Source organism: Strix uralensis, chromosome 7, assembly GCF_047716275.1.
Source record: "Strix uralensis isolate ZFMK-TIS-50842 chromosome 7, bStrUra1, whole genome shotgun sequence".
NCBI classification, from domain to species: Eukaryota; Metazoa; Chordata; class Aves; order Strigiformes; family Strigidae; genus Strix; species Strix uralensis.
The window spans coordinates 24,603,206-24,621,850 of NC_133978.1; the positions used below are offsets into that span (position 1 = coordinate 24,603,206).

The 18,645-nt window shown below is 34.9% G+C and overlaps 1 protein-coding gene across 2 annotated transcripts in view; it reads left to right on the forward strand.

Moving 5' to 3' along the window:
* The window catches only part of MYOF (myoferlin), a 71,348-nt gene that overhangs the window by 42,275 nt on the left and 10,428 nt on the right, over positions 1–18,645 (forward strand). The window contains exons 26-41 of one of the 2 annotated variants that reach the window (XM_074874944.1): positions 1,357–1,520; positions 3,289–3,403; positions 3,524–3,629; positions 5,609–5,751; positions 6,052–6,225; positions 7,342–7,453; positions 8,879–8,956; positions 10,757–10,938; positions 11,032–11,190; positions 11,352–11,450; positions 11,756–11,917; positions 12,439–12,604; positions 13,222–13,298; positions 14,756–14,812; positions 17,044–17,055; positions 18,337–18,435. In XM_074874944.1, coding sequence (XP_074731045.1) covers positions 1,357–1,520; positions 3,289–3,403; positions 3,524–3,629; positions 5,609–5,751; positions 6,052–6,225; positions 7,342–7,453; positions 8,879–8,956; positions 10,757–10,938; positions 11,032–11,190; positions 11,352–11,450; positions 11,756–11,917; positions 12,439–12,604; positions 13,222–13,298; positions 14,756–14,812; positions 17,044–17,055; positions 18,337–18,435 — 1,905 coding nt within the window. The remainder of the gene's footprint in view (positions 1–1,356; positions 1,521–3,288; positions 3,404–3,523; positions 3,630–5,608; positions 5,752–6,051; positions 6,226–7,341; positions 7,454–8,878; positions 8,957–10,756; positions 10,939–11,031; positions 11,191–11,351; positions 11,451–11,755; positions 11,918–12,438; positions 12,605–13,221; positions 13,299–14,755; positions 14,813–17,043; positions 17,056–18,336; positions 18,436–18,645) is intronic. The other variant, XM_074874945.1, reaches the window with a different exon arrangement.

Consider the following 18,645-nt stretch of genomic DNA (forward strand, 5'->3'; position numbering starts at 1 on the left):
ACTTTAAACTTGGACGTGAGTGTTAGGAATTCAATGATATTGGAGCTCTCTTGAATTTTTTTTTTTTTTGCATGCGGGGCAGAAAGGGAGAGTACTATTTATTATACTGAAACAAGTAGAGCCGCTCAAGGCAATTAATGATCAAGTCCATTCTGCCTACCAGATGAACTTCAGCAGACCAGATTCTGAGCTGGTTAATCAGGTAAAAATCTGGTTAACTCCAGTGATTTCAAAGACATCCATTTTAGATTTTTATCAGTGTAATTAAGATTGGGATCTAGACCATTATGTTTTGGCATGTGAATAACCCTTTCATTTTAATTGCTTCTTCACTTCTACAAATGATACTTGGATACAAGTGGTTTTGCTTAATAATGGTTCTTTTATAGCAGTAGAAAATTTACTGTTACAAGAAAAACTGGTCGAAGCCAGTAGATTTGTCTGACAAAAGGCTATAATATGATAACATTTCAATGGTAAGAGTTAACAAATTTGAAATAAAAAAGCTTGAAATAGTCTCACAGCATATAATAGAGATTTTGAATGATAAGGGTAAGCGGCAGATGTCTTTTATATGCTCCATCACCTAATGGTGCATATAATCCAATATCAATACAATAGCTAATGAAACAAGACATTTTTAAAGAAGCTTGTTTCACCATTGCATCTATGCTTAAATATTTAGTAGTGCTGTAGTAAGTCACTTAAAATAGTTAATGGATGTTCAAAGCCCTTTAAGACGCTATTGAATATCTCATTTTTTGCTCTTCATACAGCAATCCAACAATTTTACAGGAATAAGAGCAAGAAGACTCAAGACTATCATAAACTACAAATAATCCCATTAGCATAAAGGGAAATATACTATATAAACTGGGCTGACATCAGAATCACCCCCCTGGTAGCTTCCATGATAAGACTGTAATTCAGTTTTACATGTTACGAAAGAAGCGATTATAAATAGAAGAAGATTTGAGATGTAAAAGAATGAGAGGATCATGCATTTAGGGAACAGAAGAAAGATGTTTGAATGATGTAATGGTATTTTATTTAACAAAGTTTTAATTTGAAGGAAGTTTGACTGTAGTTGGAGAGAGACATTAAATTGAGAAGACAGTTTAGTTTAGCCATGGAATCATTGTTTACCAGGCAGCACAGAAGAAAATGAAAGAAAGAAATTGATGATGACATTGCAGAGTAATGTGGGAAGGGAGTACTTAATTTCAGAGAAAGAAGACATATAAACATATTGTAGAATGTTTTGGTTGTAACAGTTACATAAATACATCATTTTTTTTCCTCCTAAAAGCTTTTTATTATTTTTAAGGTACTGATTTTTATTTTCTTCTCAAACAGTATGAAAATCAGGCTCTTCTTTTTGGAAAGTGGGGTACCTCAGGACTTGTTGGTCGCCACAAATTTTCCGACGTCACAGGAAAAATGAAACTGAAAAGAGAGTATTTTCTGCCCCCAAAGGGCTGGGAGTGGGAAGGAGAATGGATGGTTGACCCCGAAAGAAGGTTAGATTTTTTTTTTTTTTTTTTAATTTTATGCAGGCACGAATAAAGGAGTTTAATCTCAGAGTGTAAAAGCTCCTCTCTTTTCTTGGCTGAGAAAGAGATATTAAGCTGAACTTTCCAGGACAGCAAAAGCCAGCCAATAGTCAAAGCTAGTTAATAACACTAAAATTAACATTACCTTTTTAAAAAAGTAAAATAAAACATACAACAGAAAGAATGCATCCATTTTCTAGGAACCAGCTTATGGTTTAGAAGTTCCCACGTGATGATGGGCGTATTGCTTGTATTTTCTGCGTCTCAGTGCCCAATCTTTAAAAAAGGGATAATAATAGTTTTCCTTTCCTAGAAAGCTACTGTGAGGATCACTTGGGTCTATATGAGTTTCTCACATCCTGCTGTGATGGTTTCAGACAAGAGCCTTAGATAGCTAGATCTGCCATAGACAGAAACTTAACCCTAACATCCTGTGTAAATCTGCAGTACATGTTGTATCAAAACCATTACAGCATTTGCATGGTCTTTCACATATAGTGGATGGTTTTTGTGTTTATTTCACTAAATTTTGAGAAGTTCCATTGCCCTTGTTAAACAACAATCACAGGTTATTTCTCAAACTGACTCAAGGCAGGGGTTGTTTTCAGAGCCTAAGGTTGTGCTACCATATGACACTTCCTCCCCTGGCAGACCGAATTCATGAGCTTTCAATCCTCTTCCGGCTCTAAGAGGTTCAGTCTTGCTCTGTCAGAGGTTTTCAGCTCCTGAGTTGTGTCAGTTCAGATATTTGTGTTGCCACACTTAAAACCAGACTGGGTAAATTATCTGTTTCATAAACAAAAGCCAGCATGAGTAAGAGATTATTTTCTTTTTTCTTAAAAGAAAAGGTTCAGCCCATTTTAAATTCTCATGTTCTGATGGTAAAAAAAGTACAGGACTGTTGTTATAGAAAAACTGTGGGAAAAATATGTGCTATTATTTGATCCATTTTAAAATCATACCAGTTTATACGTCTGAATAGATGGATATATTTTCATATTCAATGAATAGTTTTTACTTCAATGAATAATCTGACATGAAGAAAAGCGATAACAGACGTGGAGATATTTTCTCAAATAATGGAAAAAAACCCTGCTGTTAAAATGCATAAGTGTGTTTATGCCCTGCATCTGCTTTTATTGGATGGTTTTATCTGCATGGTTTTATTTGACCAGCAGATGGCATTTTAGAACATACTTTAGAACTTTAGAACTGAATCAGTTAAGCACAAGTGGAAACCAAGGCTATTTTGTCTGATTTAATGTTCTCTTATTTCTTTCACTTGCAAGTTAGAAAAATATTAGCCACCTGATTGCTTGCCTTGTCAACTGCATAAAGGAGAACAAAATTAAGTACATTGCCAAATTTTAGTGCATAGGTAGATACATAAAAATTAGAGATGCATATAACTGTGATGTGCAGTCCAGGTTTTCCTACATTTAAATATATGTTTTTTCTTTTTCCAAGAGGAAGTGTTGAAAGCAGATCCTTAACAGCAGTTAAAACACTCCTGATAGTCACTCATTCTTATGAGTAATGTTCCTCCTATTGCTTACTACTACTGGAGTTGCTTCAGTTTTAGGAAGACATTCTAAGGAAATGTAACTGTAAAAACTGTACTAATAAATAGAACTTCACAAAGATGGACAATCCAGAATTCCAGCACATGTGCACATGCTGTGCACTGTTTCTAGATGTTCTCTGGTTTAGTATTATACTTGCTTTGGACTTGCAGTTTGTTGACTGAAGCTGATGCTGGTCATACTGAGTTTACTGATGAAGTGTATGAAAATGAGAGTCGCTATCCTGGAGGGGAATGGAAAGCAGCTGAAGAGAGTTACACAGATGTGGTGAGACATATTTTTTCACTGGAAAAGTAAAGGTTTAAGAGAAGAAGTTCTAGGATTTGCTACACAGTGAATTTAATCTATTAATGCACAGAACTGTTATGTTTTCCCTACATATAAAAGAATGGACAAAAAGCTCCACCACCACGTGAGTTCACATGTCCTCTTGGATGGATGTGGGAAGATGATGCTTGGAAATCCGATTTAAATCGAGCAGTGGATGAGCACGGTAAGAATTACTGTTTATCTGTCATAGTCTATACTGAAGGAGGACATATGTCACGATTGTAGCAATGTCCTGAGCATGATAGTGGTTGCCCTGTGGAAAAATGTCAAGGAAATACTTGGATAACAGTTGCTTAATGAATCAGGTAAGGTGACATTGAGAAAGGGTTCGTTGTCTGCATCTTTCTCCATTTCCATTTTAATCACTGTTCCATCAAACTCACTGTTCTCATTGAGCCTTTCTTGGATCAAAAGGGACCGGTATTTTGAACAGTATATGTAATAAATGCATTTATAAGTGCCTACTAGAGAGAAAATCACATATTCTGAGAAGCTGTACATTTGTCTCAACTGCAGCAGCAGATGACAATTTTGAGCCAAAAGCTTTGACAAATTAAAAAAAAAGAAGGCTAATACAAACAACAATCTACTAACATGAGAGGTTCCAGTTGGGAAAACTATATGTATAAACAGTGTGCTTGGAAATCGAACCCATCCTTGTTTGAAGTAAGTTTCCAAAACATTTTTCCCAAGTCCAGTGTTAATGCAGTCCAGTGGTTAGGATTGGGCCTGTAAGATGTGGATTAGTAGCAGTAATTGCTTTTTTTAGAGAAGTCAGAAGCTTAAGTTGAGACATGAAGCCTCTCTAATTGCACCACAAATATGTGGCAAAGCCAGGTTTGGATCTACCTGGTAATTTAACTGGGAGCCTTTAGCCAGGGCACAAGTCACCAAGCAATGCTAAGAGGTGAATCAGGAGGTCTGGGGACCAAAGGAAGTCAGGAACCTTTTTATGTTGGTCACACCCCACACAAGTGTGTGACAGATTCCTACATTGTCAGAGTGCAATAACTGCACTGAATTTGTGTGAGAAGGGAGCCATGCAAGACTGATCAGGATGAAATCTTAACAGTATGCAACTGATTATTAGGCAATTCTGAAACGAAAAAGACTTCAAAGTCTTTCTGTGAAGAATCTGATACTGCTAGACAGAGTTTGTCAGATTAGATGTACTACTAATCTGATCAGGTTAGAAAATCCTAAATGCATAGAGCCACCATTTTTCCTGGAGTTGCTTGTTACTTACATTAAATTACACTGTTACCAGCGTAGAAAGTTGTGATATAAACAACCTCATAAGACCATAATTTGGATTCTACAGCAATAGGAAAAAGCAGTCAATCTCTCACAGCAAAGTATTTATAGGACATTGATTTGATGGTTCGAAAACAAAATGAATAATAAAAGCAAAAGGGAAGGTTGTAGAAGTTTCTGGAAAGCCCTGAATTTTGCAAAACTATCATGAATTTTAAGTTGTTACAAAACAGGTGAAAATTCTCAAATAGTTATTACTTTTAAATATAACCAAAATAAATAGCTAAATAAGTAGAAAAAAGATTTTATCTTAAAGAGTACTGATGTCTGTCTTAACTGGAATCTCTCGTAGGAGTCTGCAGTAATTTTTTAATAAGAGATCAATCTAAATAAAAGTCTGAGTCATAGATACCTGAAAACTGAATTATAATATGTAGAGCCAAAATACAGTAACAGGTTTACCAGTTCTTACAGCTTTATGATCAAAGTTCAGATAGTTGGTGTTCCTTTAAAAGCCAAGCTGCTGGAATTGCAAGAGTACACAGGACATTCCACTCTTATTTAAAATTGAGGATGAGTTTTCCCTGCAGTGAAGTATGAAAATCAATACACCTAACATTTGAAAAAACAAGAACGCAAAGAAAAGAACTTAAAATGTATTGTATATGTTTTAATGTTGAGATTTTTACTGTCATATATATTATAGCATCATCATAAAAGGTCATCAGTTGCCCTCTAGCTATTGGCCATTTAGGATTTGCAATATCAAATAGCCTTGTGTGACTAAAGCTTGATCCTCTGAAGGTACAATAACTATTTCCCATGCTTTTCTTCTTTGTATCTTGCTTGTCTTTCTGGAAATATACCAAATAATCAATTCTGTTTCAGGATGGGAATATGGGATTACTATTCCTCCAGACTCTAAACCAAAGTCATGGGTTGCTGCAGAGAAAATGTACCATACACATCGACGACGAAGACTGGTGCGGAAACGTAAGAGAGATCCAGCTCAAGCAGTAACAGCAGGAAGGGTAAGCAGAAGAGAGACGCAGTCAGAGACTTGCACAGTGTAACAGTCTGAGTTTCTTTTTTTTTTTTAAAAAATCTGCATGGCATTACTCATTTCCTGAATAAAGAAAAAATTTAATACTGAACAAAAAAATCCAGAATAACGTTGTATGTTTTCATTATATTCCTCCTCTTTGTCTTTTTGTAAATTGATATTTCCAGCTTTGGTTTATGAGGGGATTATAATGTGTGCCAGAGCACGTGCCAGTTTTTTTCATTACATTTGTACAATACCGTAGATAACAAGGATTTATGTCTTCCAGGGAATGTCATCATATGAAGATCAAGAAGGATGGGAATATGCTTCCTTGATTGGCTGGAAATTTCACTGGAAACAACGCAGTTCTGATACTTTCCGTCGAAGACGATGGAGACGAAAAATGGCTCCCTCAGAGACACATGGTGCAGCAGCTATCTTTAAACTTGAAGGTGCTTTGGTAAGGGATGGAGTATCACAAAAGTATTTGAAAGTTCAATCTGTTAATTTACAGTAAATAAACAATTAAGTATACCAGCTATTTTAGTCCCTGAATTGTTAAACTGATATATAACTGAGGAACTAATTCAGTTTATATTGTTTAAATTGTTTAAAGTCTGAAAGGGACCAGTGAAGTCGGAGTAGAGACTCTTGCATAACATGCTTATTACTTCATTTTTCAAATTATTTTTATTATTACATTATGTGAGGTTTAGAGCAAAAGGCCAAATTACTACATGAGCCTTCTGTACGTGAAAAGATAGCTCAAGCTTTTCATGCACATAATTTAAATGTATTAACATCAGCACAAGAAACAACAGACACTGAAATAGCTGCCGCTGATTAACGTTTACATGCTCAAACAATCAAACACAAGAAAGGATAGCAAAGTGCTGGAGAAGACAGAATGTCATACATCAGAAATAGATCATCAGAACTTAATTATTTCTCAAGTTTTCAGGTTAACACAGCTTCATAGATAAGCTCTACCTACCAAAATACAAATTGGAGCAAATAATGTGAGGCTACTTTGTTTTTCTGAAATAATGAATCTGAGTCTGATGGTATAGCATTGACAAAAATTTGCACCTCTTTCTTGGTTTGTTTCTCTTTCTGGCACCAAATGTCGACCCATGATTCATTGTCAGCATTTTCTTCCTCCACTTAATTTGGTTCTACAGAGTTTAAAAATTTGTGTTTCAATTTCTTTTCTGACTATACTTCCTGGGCTATTGCTAGGACAAAGCCTTAGAGCAATTCTCTGCAGTTCTCAGCACAGTGCAGAAGACCTGCAACCTCTCCTTCACTAGGAGCTGATGGGTAGCTAGTGTATCTCCAGAAATAAGACATTCTGAAAATTAAGATGAAATGACTGGATCTGATTTCTGCACAGCTTCAATGGCAACAAGAAATGACCTTTGGACATGAGTAAACATCTTTTAGAACACATTTACTCAGGAAAGTAAATTTCTCCTTGTCCTGGAAGAGAGACTGAAATCTGTATATTCCCACACACAGTCCACTTTTATCAGGTTTGTAAACATGCAGTAACTTTTTTTTCTATATATAACTTCAGGGAGCAGACACTAGTGTTGATGATGGAGAAGGGAAGAGTTCAGATAAAACCAAGGAGTCAGCTACAAAGGTGTTTGGTGCCAATACACCGCTTGTTTCCTGCTACTTTGACAGTAGGTTCTTTAACAATTCCTTTCGTATAAATCATGTCTGTTTCTCCCTGGTCTCAAACAGAATTGTAATTCTTTGTGGTTTACATCTAGGTTTATATGCCTTCTGTTATAGTTACTGTCTGATCCTTGATTGGGCCCTATTTAGGCTAGTAAAAGAAAAATTACAGTTAGTCATTTTGATATTTCAGTCCACTGTCATGCAGACATTTTAAAACCTGTATGAGACAGGAATTCTAAAGCTAACTATTGCAGCACTGTCTTAAATGATACATTTTTAGCATTAGGGTCCCTCCATAACAATGCAGGGAGCTAAGCCAGCAGAGAAGATGTATGTACAGTTAATTTTTTGCTGTTTTAGCTCACTTAACCAGCTCAATGCAGGGTCAAAGAAATTCCTGACCCGGAAGAAGCAGTAAGACCATGTAGTTGAGTTGGCAAAGTGAACAAAACTGTAACTTTGCCAACCTGGATTGGCTTTAAATGCCTTGGAATCACTGTAATGAGATTCACAAAAGCAGGGACACTGAGATGGGAGCCACCAGTGTTAGTTAATAGGAATAGAGGCCAATCCCATCCACTCCTGAGACTCAATATCCTTTTTGAGGATCTCTGACTGGAACACTTGTCTTTATTTGGACTCAACAACACTTGATCTCCCTGCTTGGAATGGGTGCCTAAATCTTAAATCTTGTCTTTCAGAAGCTGAGGAAGATTATTGTGGTTTCTTTTAAATAATGACCACTGTAGGAGGAAAATGGCACCTTTTCCTGCCAGAGTTCAGAGGTTTCAGCTCATTGAGGCTATGAATGGCTCAGATTTTTCCAAGGGCTAAAAGGGTCAGAGCTGATACCTTTTAAAGAAAAGCTGTAGTAACTTAGCCACATGCTGTCCTGGGTTTGGGCTGCTTTCACATCTTCCTTTTAAGCTATTCCACCTTGCCCGTGGTGATTTTTTTTTTTAAATCTTTTAGCCAAAAGAGACAGAGTTGCAATTGCAATAATTTTCTAGAGCTAATAGCTAAAAATGTGAAGCTCCTAGGTCCCTGGAAGTGCTGTAGTGAATACTTAAATTAAGCACAGGAATGCCCAGTTCTTGATTCTTTTCAGAGGAACTAGATTATCACACCATTTCAAACAGGAATTTTTTAATAGAAGGATTTTTAGATGATCTTATGGTGAAAAAAGCCCAAACAGTGTTAGTTCTTTTTTTTAATTTCTGCTTTAAGTTGTGTTGGAACAAATGTTCTCAGGTGCTAGGTTGTTGCTATTAGTACTCTTGTCACCAGAAAATAAAAGCAGAAATCCTACTACAGTGCTTGTGCTTGAATTAAAATGTGTAAGGAATTTTTATAAACTTGAAGTATCTTCATTACAGAAAAGAAGCCTGTATAATGCAGTTGACTTCTTTTTTATTTATTTGATACAGGAGTATATACTTACCACCTTCGCTGTTATGTCTACCAGGCAAGAAACCTCATGGCTTTAGACAAAGACAGTTTTTCAGGTATGGAAAAATCATGCTAATGGTGCAGAAAACCTACTTCTGCAATGAACTAGTAACTTGATTTAGCTATAGAATATCTTAAATCCTTAAGGTCTGTGCATAGGTCCCAGCTACTGAAACTATACCATAAAGTCTCAGCTTCGTTACATATGATCCAGATTTGGTTAATACTGCCCCGGAAGCTGTCAAAATGGAAGTGCTTTGAATGTGCAACACCTGCTGCTGCCAGTGAATTCTCAGTGAGGGAGTGGGAATTCAAATAAGGTCTGAATTTCCCATGACCAATCCCTTCCCTATGCCTTAGCTTCTCCTTCTAACCAAAGCCCACATACAGTTCCTAAGCTGTCCTGCAGAAAGCTTGCACAAAAGCAAGGATGAAGAAAGTTGGATGGCTGTTATGTCACCAGCTGCCTCTCAGTGTTCAGGATTTTGTATTCATTCATTACTGAGATGAACTTGTAGAAAACTGCACTGTGCCTTACTAAGCATGGCTTTTGTTTGTTTATACAAGTGTACCTGTTGCCCTTTTATTTCCAGCTCTTACATATTCCAACAGCGTTGTATCCATTTGGCATCTTTGTAGTCAGGCTAATTCAATACTTAGGTTATCAAGTATTTAATTTTTGCTGATTAGAACTAAAATTCCACCAGGAAGTCAAAGAGCAAATTGAAATTAAATTCTGTAGGAATATGAATTTACACTTCCTTTAAATAAGTTCAACCAAAGATAAAGATAAAATGAGCAGCTTAGAATTTTCTTTCCCCGTCAACCTCCATTTGCATCCTTTTCTCCTTGTTTTAATTAATAATTAAGTGTAATGCACTTGTTAATGTGTTACAGAAGATATAGAGCTATAGATATTTTAGTGCTGTTTTCTGAAATGAGGGGGGTTTTGTACAGCTGCCTGTGTGTATTTGGTCTTACTTCAATATGCAGCACTTAAAAGCAATAAGAAGAAACAATAATACATGCCTCTAATTTGCATATGTAGAATTCAAGATAGGGACCTCAGATGCAGTCACACATAAACTAGCACATCTACGTTTTATTTTCCTCTAAAAACTAGTTTGAAGAGTTAGCCAAATTTTGTAAAACTGATCAGGTATCTAGCCAGAAGCTGTTGAATTGACCTAAAGATAACCTTTAAAATAGCCTCTAGTCCTTAGTAATTGCAATTTGTAGAGGAAATGTTAATGACCATCATCAGATACCTTCTACAGAGCTCCTGATGATTTAAAGACCTGCCAAACGCTGGGCCTAGACCACTTTAATCATTCAGCTGTTTCACAAGAAGAGCTTGCTATAAATAAGCATGTTTGAAACCAAAGCTTGATCTGAGCAATATAGCCTGGGAGAATTTGTTGTCTGGCAACTAGTCGGAACTAGAATTATTTCTTTGTATTATTTATGAGACTGTACAGTTATATATCAATGGAGACAATGAAAAAAAAGCTTCTACAGACAATATTTAAGAGGAAACTGGTATAGCCAGTATTTCATTTTAGTTTTCAGGTTCTTTTTCTGATTTGCAAGATGTTTTATCATTTTCATTTATTACTCTGTTAATCAAGACTTGTATAAAGCAAGCTATTTCGTAATCAAATGGAATTTGCTCTATTAAATGTAAATTATGTGTATGTATGGGCTTATGTTTTATATAGAATGGCTTATAGAACTGGTAGTGACAGAAGAAAAATAACATACGATATTTGATAAAAATTGTGCTTGTGTACCTTGTGGCTTGATGGGGTTTTGTTTGTCTGTAACTCTATGCTTTTAATCTTTGTATGATATTTCAGATCCGTATGCTCATGTTTCTTTCCTCCATCAAAGCAAAACAACTGAAATCATTCATTCAACATTAAATCCTACATGGGACCAAACTCTCATATTTAATGAAATTGAGATCTATGGGGACCCACAGACAGTAGCCCAAAACCCACCTAATGTTGTTATTGAACTTTTTGACAGTGACCAAGTGGTAGGTGAAAGCTTTTTACCCTGATTGCTTCTTTATTTACTTATATTAATTGAGAATAACATTAATGGCTATGATTGCTATTTTGGGTTGCAGGGTAAAGATGAATTCCTTGGAAGAAGTGTTTGTTCCCCCATGGTCAAGTTAATTCCAGAGGAGGACATCACACCAAAACTGCTCTGGTATCCTGTAACAAATAATGGCAAAGCTAGTGGAGACATTCTTTTTGCTGCAGAACTAATTTTGAGGGACAAGGTATTTATTTCTTATATATATGTTTTTGTGTGTATATATAATATGATACATTATATATCCTTTCATGGTGAGTCACAATGTAAAGAACTGTCTTAATATTTGCAAGGTATTTCATTTAAGGAAGATGAGAGAAACTAAAACTCACGTTTGTGTCTTAATAGGGTGGTGCCAACCTTCCAATTCTTCCATCACAAAGAGCACCAAAGCTTTACATGGTACCTCAAGGAATCAGACCAGTAGTTCAACTCACTGCTGTTGAGGTGTGGCTTATTCTTAAACTAACTGAATACAAGTACAGTCTTCTCATCCTCTAGATAACATGTTTGTGTATTTGCTTAAAGAAAAAAAAATATTTCATAGTGAGAAATATGGGGGATTTTTTTCTTTAAGTGTTTTTGAGTTTCATTTTTTCCATTAACTTTCCTAGAACAACAACCTTGAAATATTTTGCCACTCACATTTTATTATTGAAAGGGCTTTGTCTCTTCTTTCCTACTTTTTGAGTATCATATTAAGCATATTGATATCTCTCCCACTTTTGCTTATACTGGATTTTATTTTACAGATCCTGGCTTGGGGGTTGCGGAACATGAAAAACTACCAACTGGCACCTGTTATGTCTCCGAGTCTCATTGTGGAATGTGGGGGTGAAATGGTAGAATCTGTGGTGATCAAAAACCTCAAAAAGACACCAAATTTTCCATCTTCCGTTCTCTTCATGAAAGTTGTACGTTGCAAAAAAGCCTGTATACCAGCTATCTATAGCAAAATCAGTTATCCCATACTTTTAAATGTCAAGGATTTGTTATGCAAGAATGAACAGAAAAATTTGCACATCCTTTTTTGACTTAACATAACCATTTTACTGAATATTCTAGTAAAGATCATGTAAACATGTCTATACGGTCACTGATAAATTATATAATTTTATATGCAAAATCCAGTGCAGTACATATGTATTTATTTGAAAAGGCACCAATTTACCTGTAGATGTGTGGCTACTTTCCTACTGCTAGGATGGGAGCTGTGCAGGAGTCAAGAAAATTCAAGATTTAAGGCAATTCAAATTATTCTTACTGACTTTTATTGAACAATAATATAAGGTTAGATTTTCACTCACCATGCAGCTATAGAACACAGTAGTTCAATATTAAATAAATGAAGTAACAGCTCTCATTTAGGGGGGAAATCTTTGTTCTTCATTTTCCTTGTTTGCGTTATAAACAAACTCTACCCTCTCATTTTTAGCTTTTGCCAAAAGAGGAGTTATACAGTCCATCTCTTGTTATTAAAGTAATAGACCACAGACCATTTGGACGGAAGCCCATCGTGGGACAGTGTACTATTGATTTACTGGAAAGCTTTCGCTGTGACCCCTACACTACTAAAGAAGACATTGCACCACAACTGAAAGGTAAACAGCTGGAAAATGAAAAGTTCTACTTTCTTACAAGATGCTAGAATAACCTATCTTCAGTGTTTACCCTGAATACTGTACTGATGAATAGCCATCTCATATTGTGTACTTACTTGGAGATAACACGATCTGAAGAAAAAAAAAATCTAACTCAGAGTATTAATTAGTGCAGTATTCTGTGGAGCATAAGAGGACCAAATGCAAAGGCAAGTCCACTCTCAGACTCAGTGCGCTGGTTCCCTGAAGTTCCTCTTTAGTAACCAACTAGGAATTTAACTACCTGCAGATTACCCCTGCACTAAGTATCAAAGTAATGATCCAGTTCCAGCAAGAATGCTCTGAACACAATGCTGACATTTTCCTCCATATTTTTTCCAAGTTTTACTCTTTTTTTAATTCTATATATTTGAGAAATGTTTGCATATCCTGCACAAAAATATATTGTGTATTTTTAGCAAAAAATGGAAAATAATAGCTTTCTTTAGAGGATCAAACATACAACCAATGCATTATTTTACATCTTCTGTAACTATTTGGTTTTCAAATCTGATGAAAATGTTCAGTAAGATATTTTTCTTACACTATATTGCCTTAATAAAATCTCTGGCTTACAGTTGGTCAACTCTCTGCTGTACCTCGTCGGGATACAGTAATTGAAATGGAAGACACACAGCCACTGCTAGCAGCTCAGGTAAACTTTAAAATTTGATGCTTGCCTTTCTTCTTCAGATCTGTGATTTCTGAGAAGCTATCTAGACAGCAAAATTGTCAGAAACATATGCAACTTTCTGGAAAGCCAGATGGAACAAAGATACTTTGTGACAGGAAAGCAAAGGAAGTATGTCAATCATTTTAACCTCTGTTTTCATATAGTAAACATCAAACTACAGCTTTTTGTGCATGGTAAAGTTCACCCAGTAGTTTAAGAATGAACTCACTTGTTCAACAGCTACTGAAAGCACATGATAGAATGTTACCCAGTTGTCCACTGGTGATGGTTAGAGCAGCCTGATCTTGCACAGACTGAGCGGTTCTAAATAAAGGAGCTAGTAGGTGTATGCTTTGGTGGATACAGAATCAAAGCCATGCTAACGCAGACCTTCAGCTATTCATTTTATCACAGTCGTGGCTTTGCCTCTCTTACCATGAAGCCATTTTTTCTGTACTAACACTTCTTTTCTTTCTCTGTTGTGCCTCGTGAATCTCTCTACTGCTCTCATTCTTTCAGGACCACCACAATACAATTTTACTGTCCAGGTAAAAAATAATTCAGCTTGCAAAATTTTACCCTTGAGTTGAAACATGAGTGAAGACAAATTGCAGACAGTACATTTTCAAGGAAAAAATTTTCACTTATTTTAGGACCGTAAAATGTTCCCCTTACCTAGAAGGTGTTCTCACAAATTTCTAATGGCCTGTTATTTTAAAGTAAGCACAAAAGTTATGCCCTTTAGTATAGTAATTTTGTAAGCTCTTAATCCACAATCTTGATTTTTCAAAAATGCAGAATTTTTTATTTTGTTACAGAGGTCCCAAAATAAATACTACTGAATATAAACTTTTGAACCCTTGCTGCTATTTGAGTATGTTATTGATTGCATTGTTCTTCCTTAATTTCTTCTTCTGTATCTTAATGTCAAGATATTCAGACTTTAATTTAAGTATCTCGTAGACCCTGTTCTTGTATGTACTTTCGTCATACATGTAAATTATCCTTAATATTTAATTTAGAACAGTCTCTAACTTTTATCTGAATTAGGCCTTCTTTTCTAATATAAATGCTTTATAGCTGATACACAGAATTTTTATTTCCTTTAAAAATTTTAAGAGATTAAAAAAATAAAGAAAACTTAGCACTTTGAGCTCACTGGCAAAATGGATTAAATTCATGTAGTTGGTTTCAACTGTAAGAGGGAAAATTTTAAATGCTACATAAAGTGAAACACAGTTTCTTTTAGAGTTTGAAATCACCTGAGCCAAATATATTACAACACTAGATAAAGTGATAGCATCCATATGAGAGAGGAAGGAATATTCAAAACAATTCAAATTGCAATAAGTACAAATGTGGAAAGTGTAAGTGATATGCAAAAAACACCCTGAGGACACAAAATGCAAAAATTTCATCAATTACATTCCAATTTCCAGTGTTTAAGCAGTATGTCAACAGCACTCAGCAAAATGGCTTCTCCAACAACAGTGCATGTATGTATGTACCGAGCTAATGCATGGAGCTGACTGGTATGGGGGTCGGATGGGGGAAGAATGTTAATGTGATGTGGTCATGAGCCTGTACTTCTCTTGGCAATTATGCCATAGAGAGATTTTGGAGGAGATGATGCTCGTAAGTCTAGTGCGATTAGTTACAAATATTAAGGTATCCTTCTTCCAAAAGTCTTACTATGTATATACAATACGTATGAACTATTAAAAGCTTTTTTATGTGTTGGCTTATTTGGGATCTATGCACCAAAATCAACAGGAATTATTTAACCACACTATTCATATTTAAACTTTGTTTAAAAGTCTACTTTCTGGAGAATAAAATACATCTACAGTAAATAAAATTCTAACTCTAACTTTTCTAGGGACCCACTGTATCTCTTAATTTTTTTTCCATAATTTCAGGAAGTTCAAAAAGTTAACAGTTCAGTGTTAGCATCTTGAAAACTTCATATATAACAATCTACAGTGAAGTCACTGGGTACATGAATAAAAGGACAGTAACCATTACATGATCTTTACCATGTGAATATTTCACTCCAAAATCTCAAATCTATTATATGGCATTTTATTCTGTGTTTTGGCATTCTGTGAGTACATCCTACTTACCAGTTTTAGTAACAATAATATCCAAATATTGGAGACTCATTGTTTGCTTTGGGAATTTTTAAAGAAGGTCTTAATGTTTTGATTTATTTTTTTTTCTTAACCTCTTCTTCCCAAAGCTACCAAGTGCATTATTTGAAGAGACATTTGAAGGTATATCAAGGGAAAACAAACAAACCCACCCACAAACCCTAATTTAAACTCTTCTAACATTATGCTTAGATGAAAGATTCAGAGTTCTACACAATATATTTTGTGAAAAGGCTTTAAACTAGGAGTTTAAATTATTATTGCATAATTATGCAAGCTACCCTTCATGTTGTCAACATTACAAACCAGTGTTTAAACAAAGTCAAATTAAAATATGGCAAAGATTCAAAATTGCCGCATGAATTCTGCCTGTAAGTTTTGCAAATCACTAATGATATGGTTTCTGAGAATAAATCACTCCAATTGCCTTTAGAAAATCTGACAGTCCCATGCAAATCTGAAAAAAATTATGCTCCATTTCTGAAGGTAGTCAAGACTACTAAAATACAGTAGACCTGAACATCCCAGCAAGATAATTACTTACAGAATAGAAATGGAAGTAAATGAGCATGATATACCAGACTGATGTCCTGACCTACTGATGCATTTGGCTTGTATTCATAAAATGTTTTGCATATTTCTTCTGCTTTGCACAAAAATTTATGAATTATGCCTTTAAAATGAAACACAAGGTATGATATATGAATACTAGCACAAATCACACTTGCTAATCGTGGCTTCCAAATGGGATGCATGATGCTTATGCTTAATGGACTATCAGGTCATAATTACAGCATCTGTGATTTAACAGGTGAAGCATTTTGGATTGTGCACCTTGTTACTACACTTACATGGATAGATCTATAGACACGTATACTAGTTGTTACTATACTTTATAATTCTTCACATTTTTTTCAGACTCCTGAAAATCCACAGCCTGTAAACAATTGAAAAACAATAGTAGAAGAAAAAGGGAAAAGGCTGTTGAGCATTAGCAAATTGTTTTATAAAGAAGTAAATATTCAAAAAGGGCAAAAAAATCACTTGAATTTTATGTATGTGAAATTTGTTTGGAAAAGAATCTCTGGAATAGATTCAGTTTTGTAAGTGCTCTTAAAAATATTTTTCATCTGAAATAAATCAGATCCAGTGCTCTCTGCAACCACAGAGGAAACCAGGGAATGATGCTACTGTGGAAATCAATAAATAGAATGTGGAGTGTAACGCTGCAATGATACAATAAGAAAACAAAGTTTCTCTCAGTTTTACTTTGTTATGTGATGAACAAAGCAGAGGGTCATAATGTCTTACAGTCCTGAAAACTTGCTTTTTAAAATTTTTAGATATATATATGCTCCAGTTTAATATCTAGGACATACTGACAGCAGCAAAAAAAATAAGTTAAACACATGGTGTCTGAACATTCTTCAAACGTATTTATAAATTACTGAATACATACTATATATAAAAACCTAAACTTTTAAAGCCTATTTAACTGTATAAAATTCTACAAATCATATCCTTACCATTGTTTTTATTTTGCTCTTTTTTTTTAATGAATTGATCTTCATGAGCAGCTTACAGAAAAGGTAATGTATACTACTTTTAAGAACCTACACATTGCTTTCTTGTAAATAAGATCTCCAGTTGAAAATCAGTATACCAATACTGCTACCTAAATTAGCATTTTAAGCATGTGGATGACGAGTAATCTCTGAAAATGTTTGACATAAAACCTACAATCAACTTTTAAAATGGTAAATTCAGGAAAAATATGAAAGACTGAAATAATAACCCCTAAATATTAAAAAAAAACCCACCTAACATTTAATAATCTGTATAATACTTTAAGACTTTCTTTAAATCCAAACAATCTTAAAGATTTTTTTAAATTTACACAGTGAATGAATACTATTCATTACCAATTGAAGTATGTTTCCCAAGGCAGATAATTATATTATGCAATCCCTATGGATAAATACAGAAAATAGCACTCTGTTGAACAAAGTGATTATCAGACTTAAATAAATAAAAATATAAAACCCCCCACAGAAATACTGTCTTAGTGGAATGTATAGATTGTTAGCATCTAGGATTTCATGAGGCTCACTGAAATATTAAGAGGGCAAGACTCAGTGTTCCTTCTTTTCAACTGTATTTGGTAAACGTTAAGGTAGATCTCCAACTGCGAGATTCTGTCACAATACAGACAATCTCCACTGGTTTTAAACGACTGGTGTATGGTTAGAGCAGTTACAGTTCTGTCCCAGGGTTATTATATGGCAACAGTTTTGAAATAAATGTGAATGCTGAAAGCAAAATAGCACATTTATCCCTCAGGAAAAAGTTTTCAATATGTTCACTGTAATTTTTACAGTCATGTAATTCCTGTAATGAATACCAGGTATGATGGTGTTTTTCCTTAACAGCTGAAACAATGACTGCACTGGCTAAGCATACATTCACGTCCTCTGACTTAAGTAATCTAGAACTTAGGTGGCTAGGCTGTGCTGCACAGCCAGAAGATGGAGGAGGGAAGTATACACACCTCCAGAAATCAGTCCTTTGAGATAGGGATCTAGATAGCAGTAATTAATTACTTGCTTGAAGATTGCTGGCTGTTGACTATCAATGTAGCTGGATTATAGACTAGATAACTAAACCCAGGTAAGAGAAATTCCATCTTTTTAGCTTTAATATTTACAGTCTAATTCTCTTAGAGATGAGCCTCTAATATTACTTAACTGGTAGTAAGTTTCAGAGTATACTATCTTTTAGTATGCTTAATTGTTCATTGTTTCTGCTGTACATCATGATATAAAAGAGGCTTTATCTCCCAATAAAAGACTTTTTTATTTGCTTTTTTTAAGGAGGAAGAAATTGTTGATTGGTGGAGCAAATTTTATGCTTCAGTAGGAGAACACGAAAAATGTGGACAGTATATGAAAAAAGGATATGACACTTTAAAGGTATTGCTCAGTATAAAATAAATTAACATAACTCAGAGGTATGCCCTTTTTTTTTTAAATGCTCTTAAAATTTAAGTGTACATGATTTCCTGTAAAGGTCCATTACTAATTCATGTGGTGAAACAGAGGTTTAAGAAGACATCTTCGCTTCTTTTCTACTTAACTACATTAAGAGATGTATTCAAGAGTTTAATCTAACCTTCAGTCAAA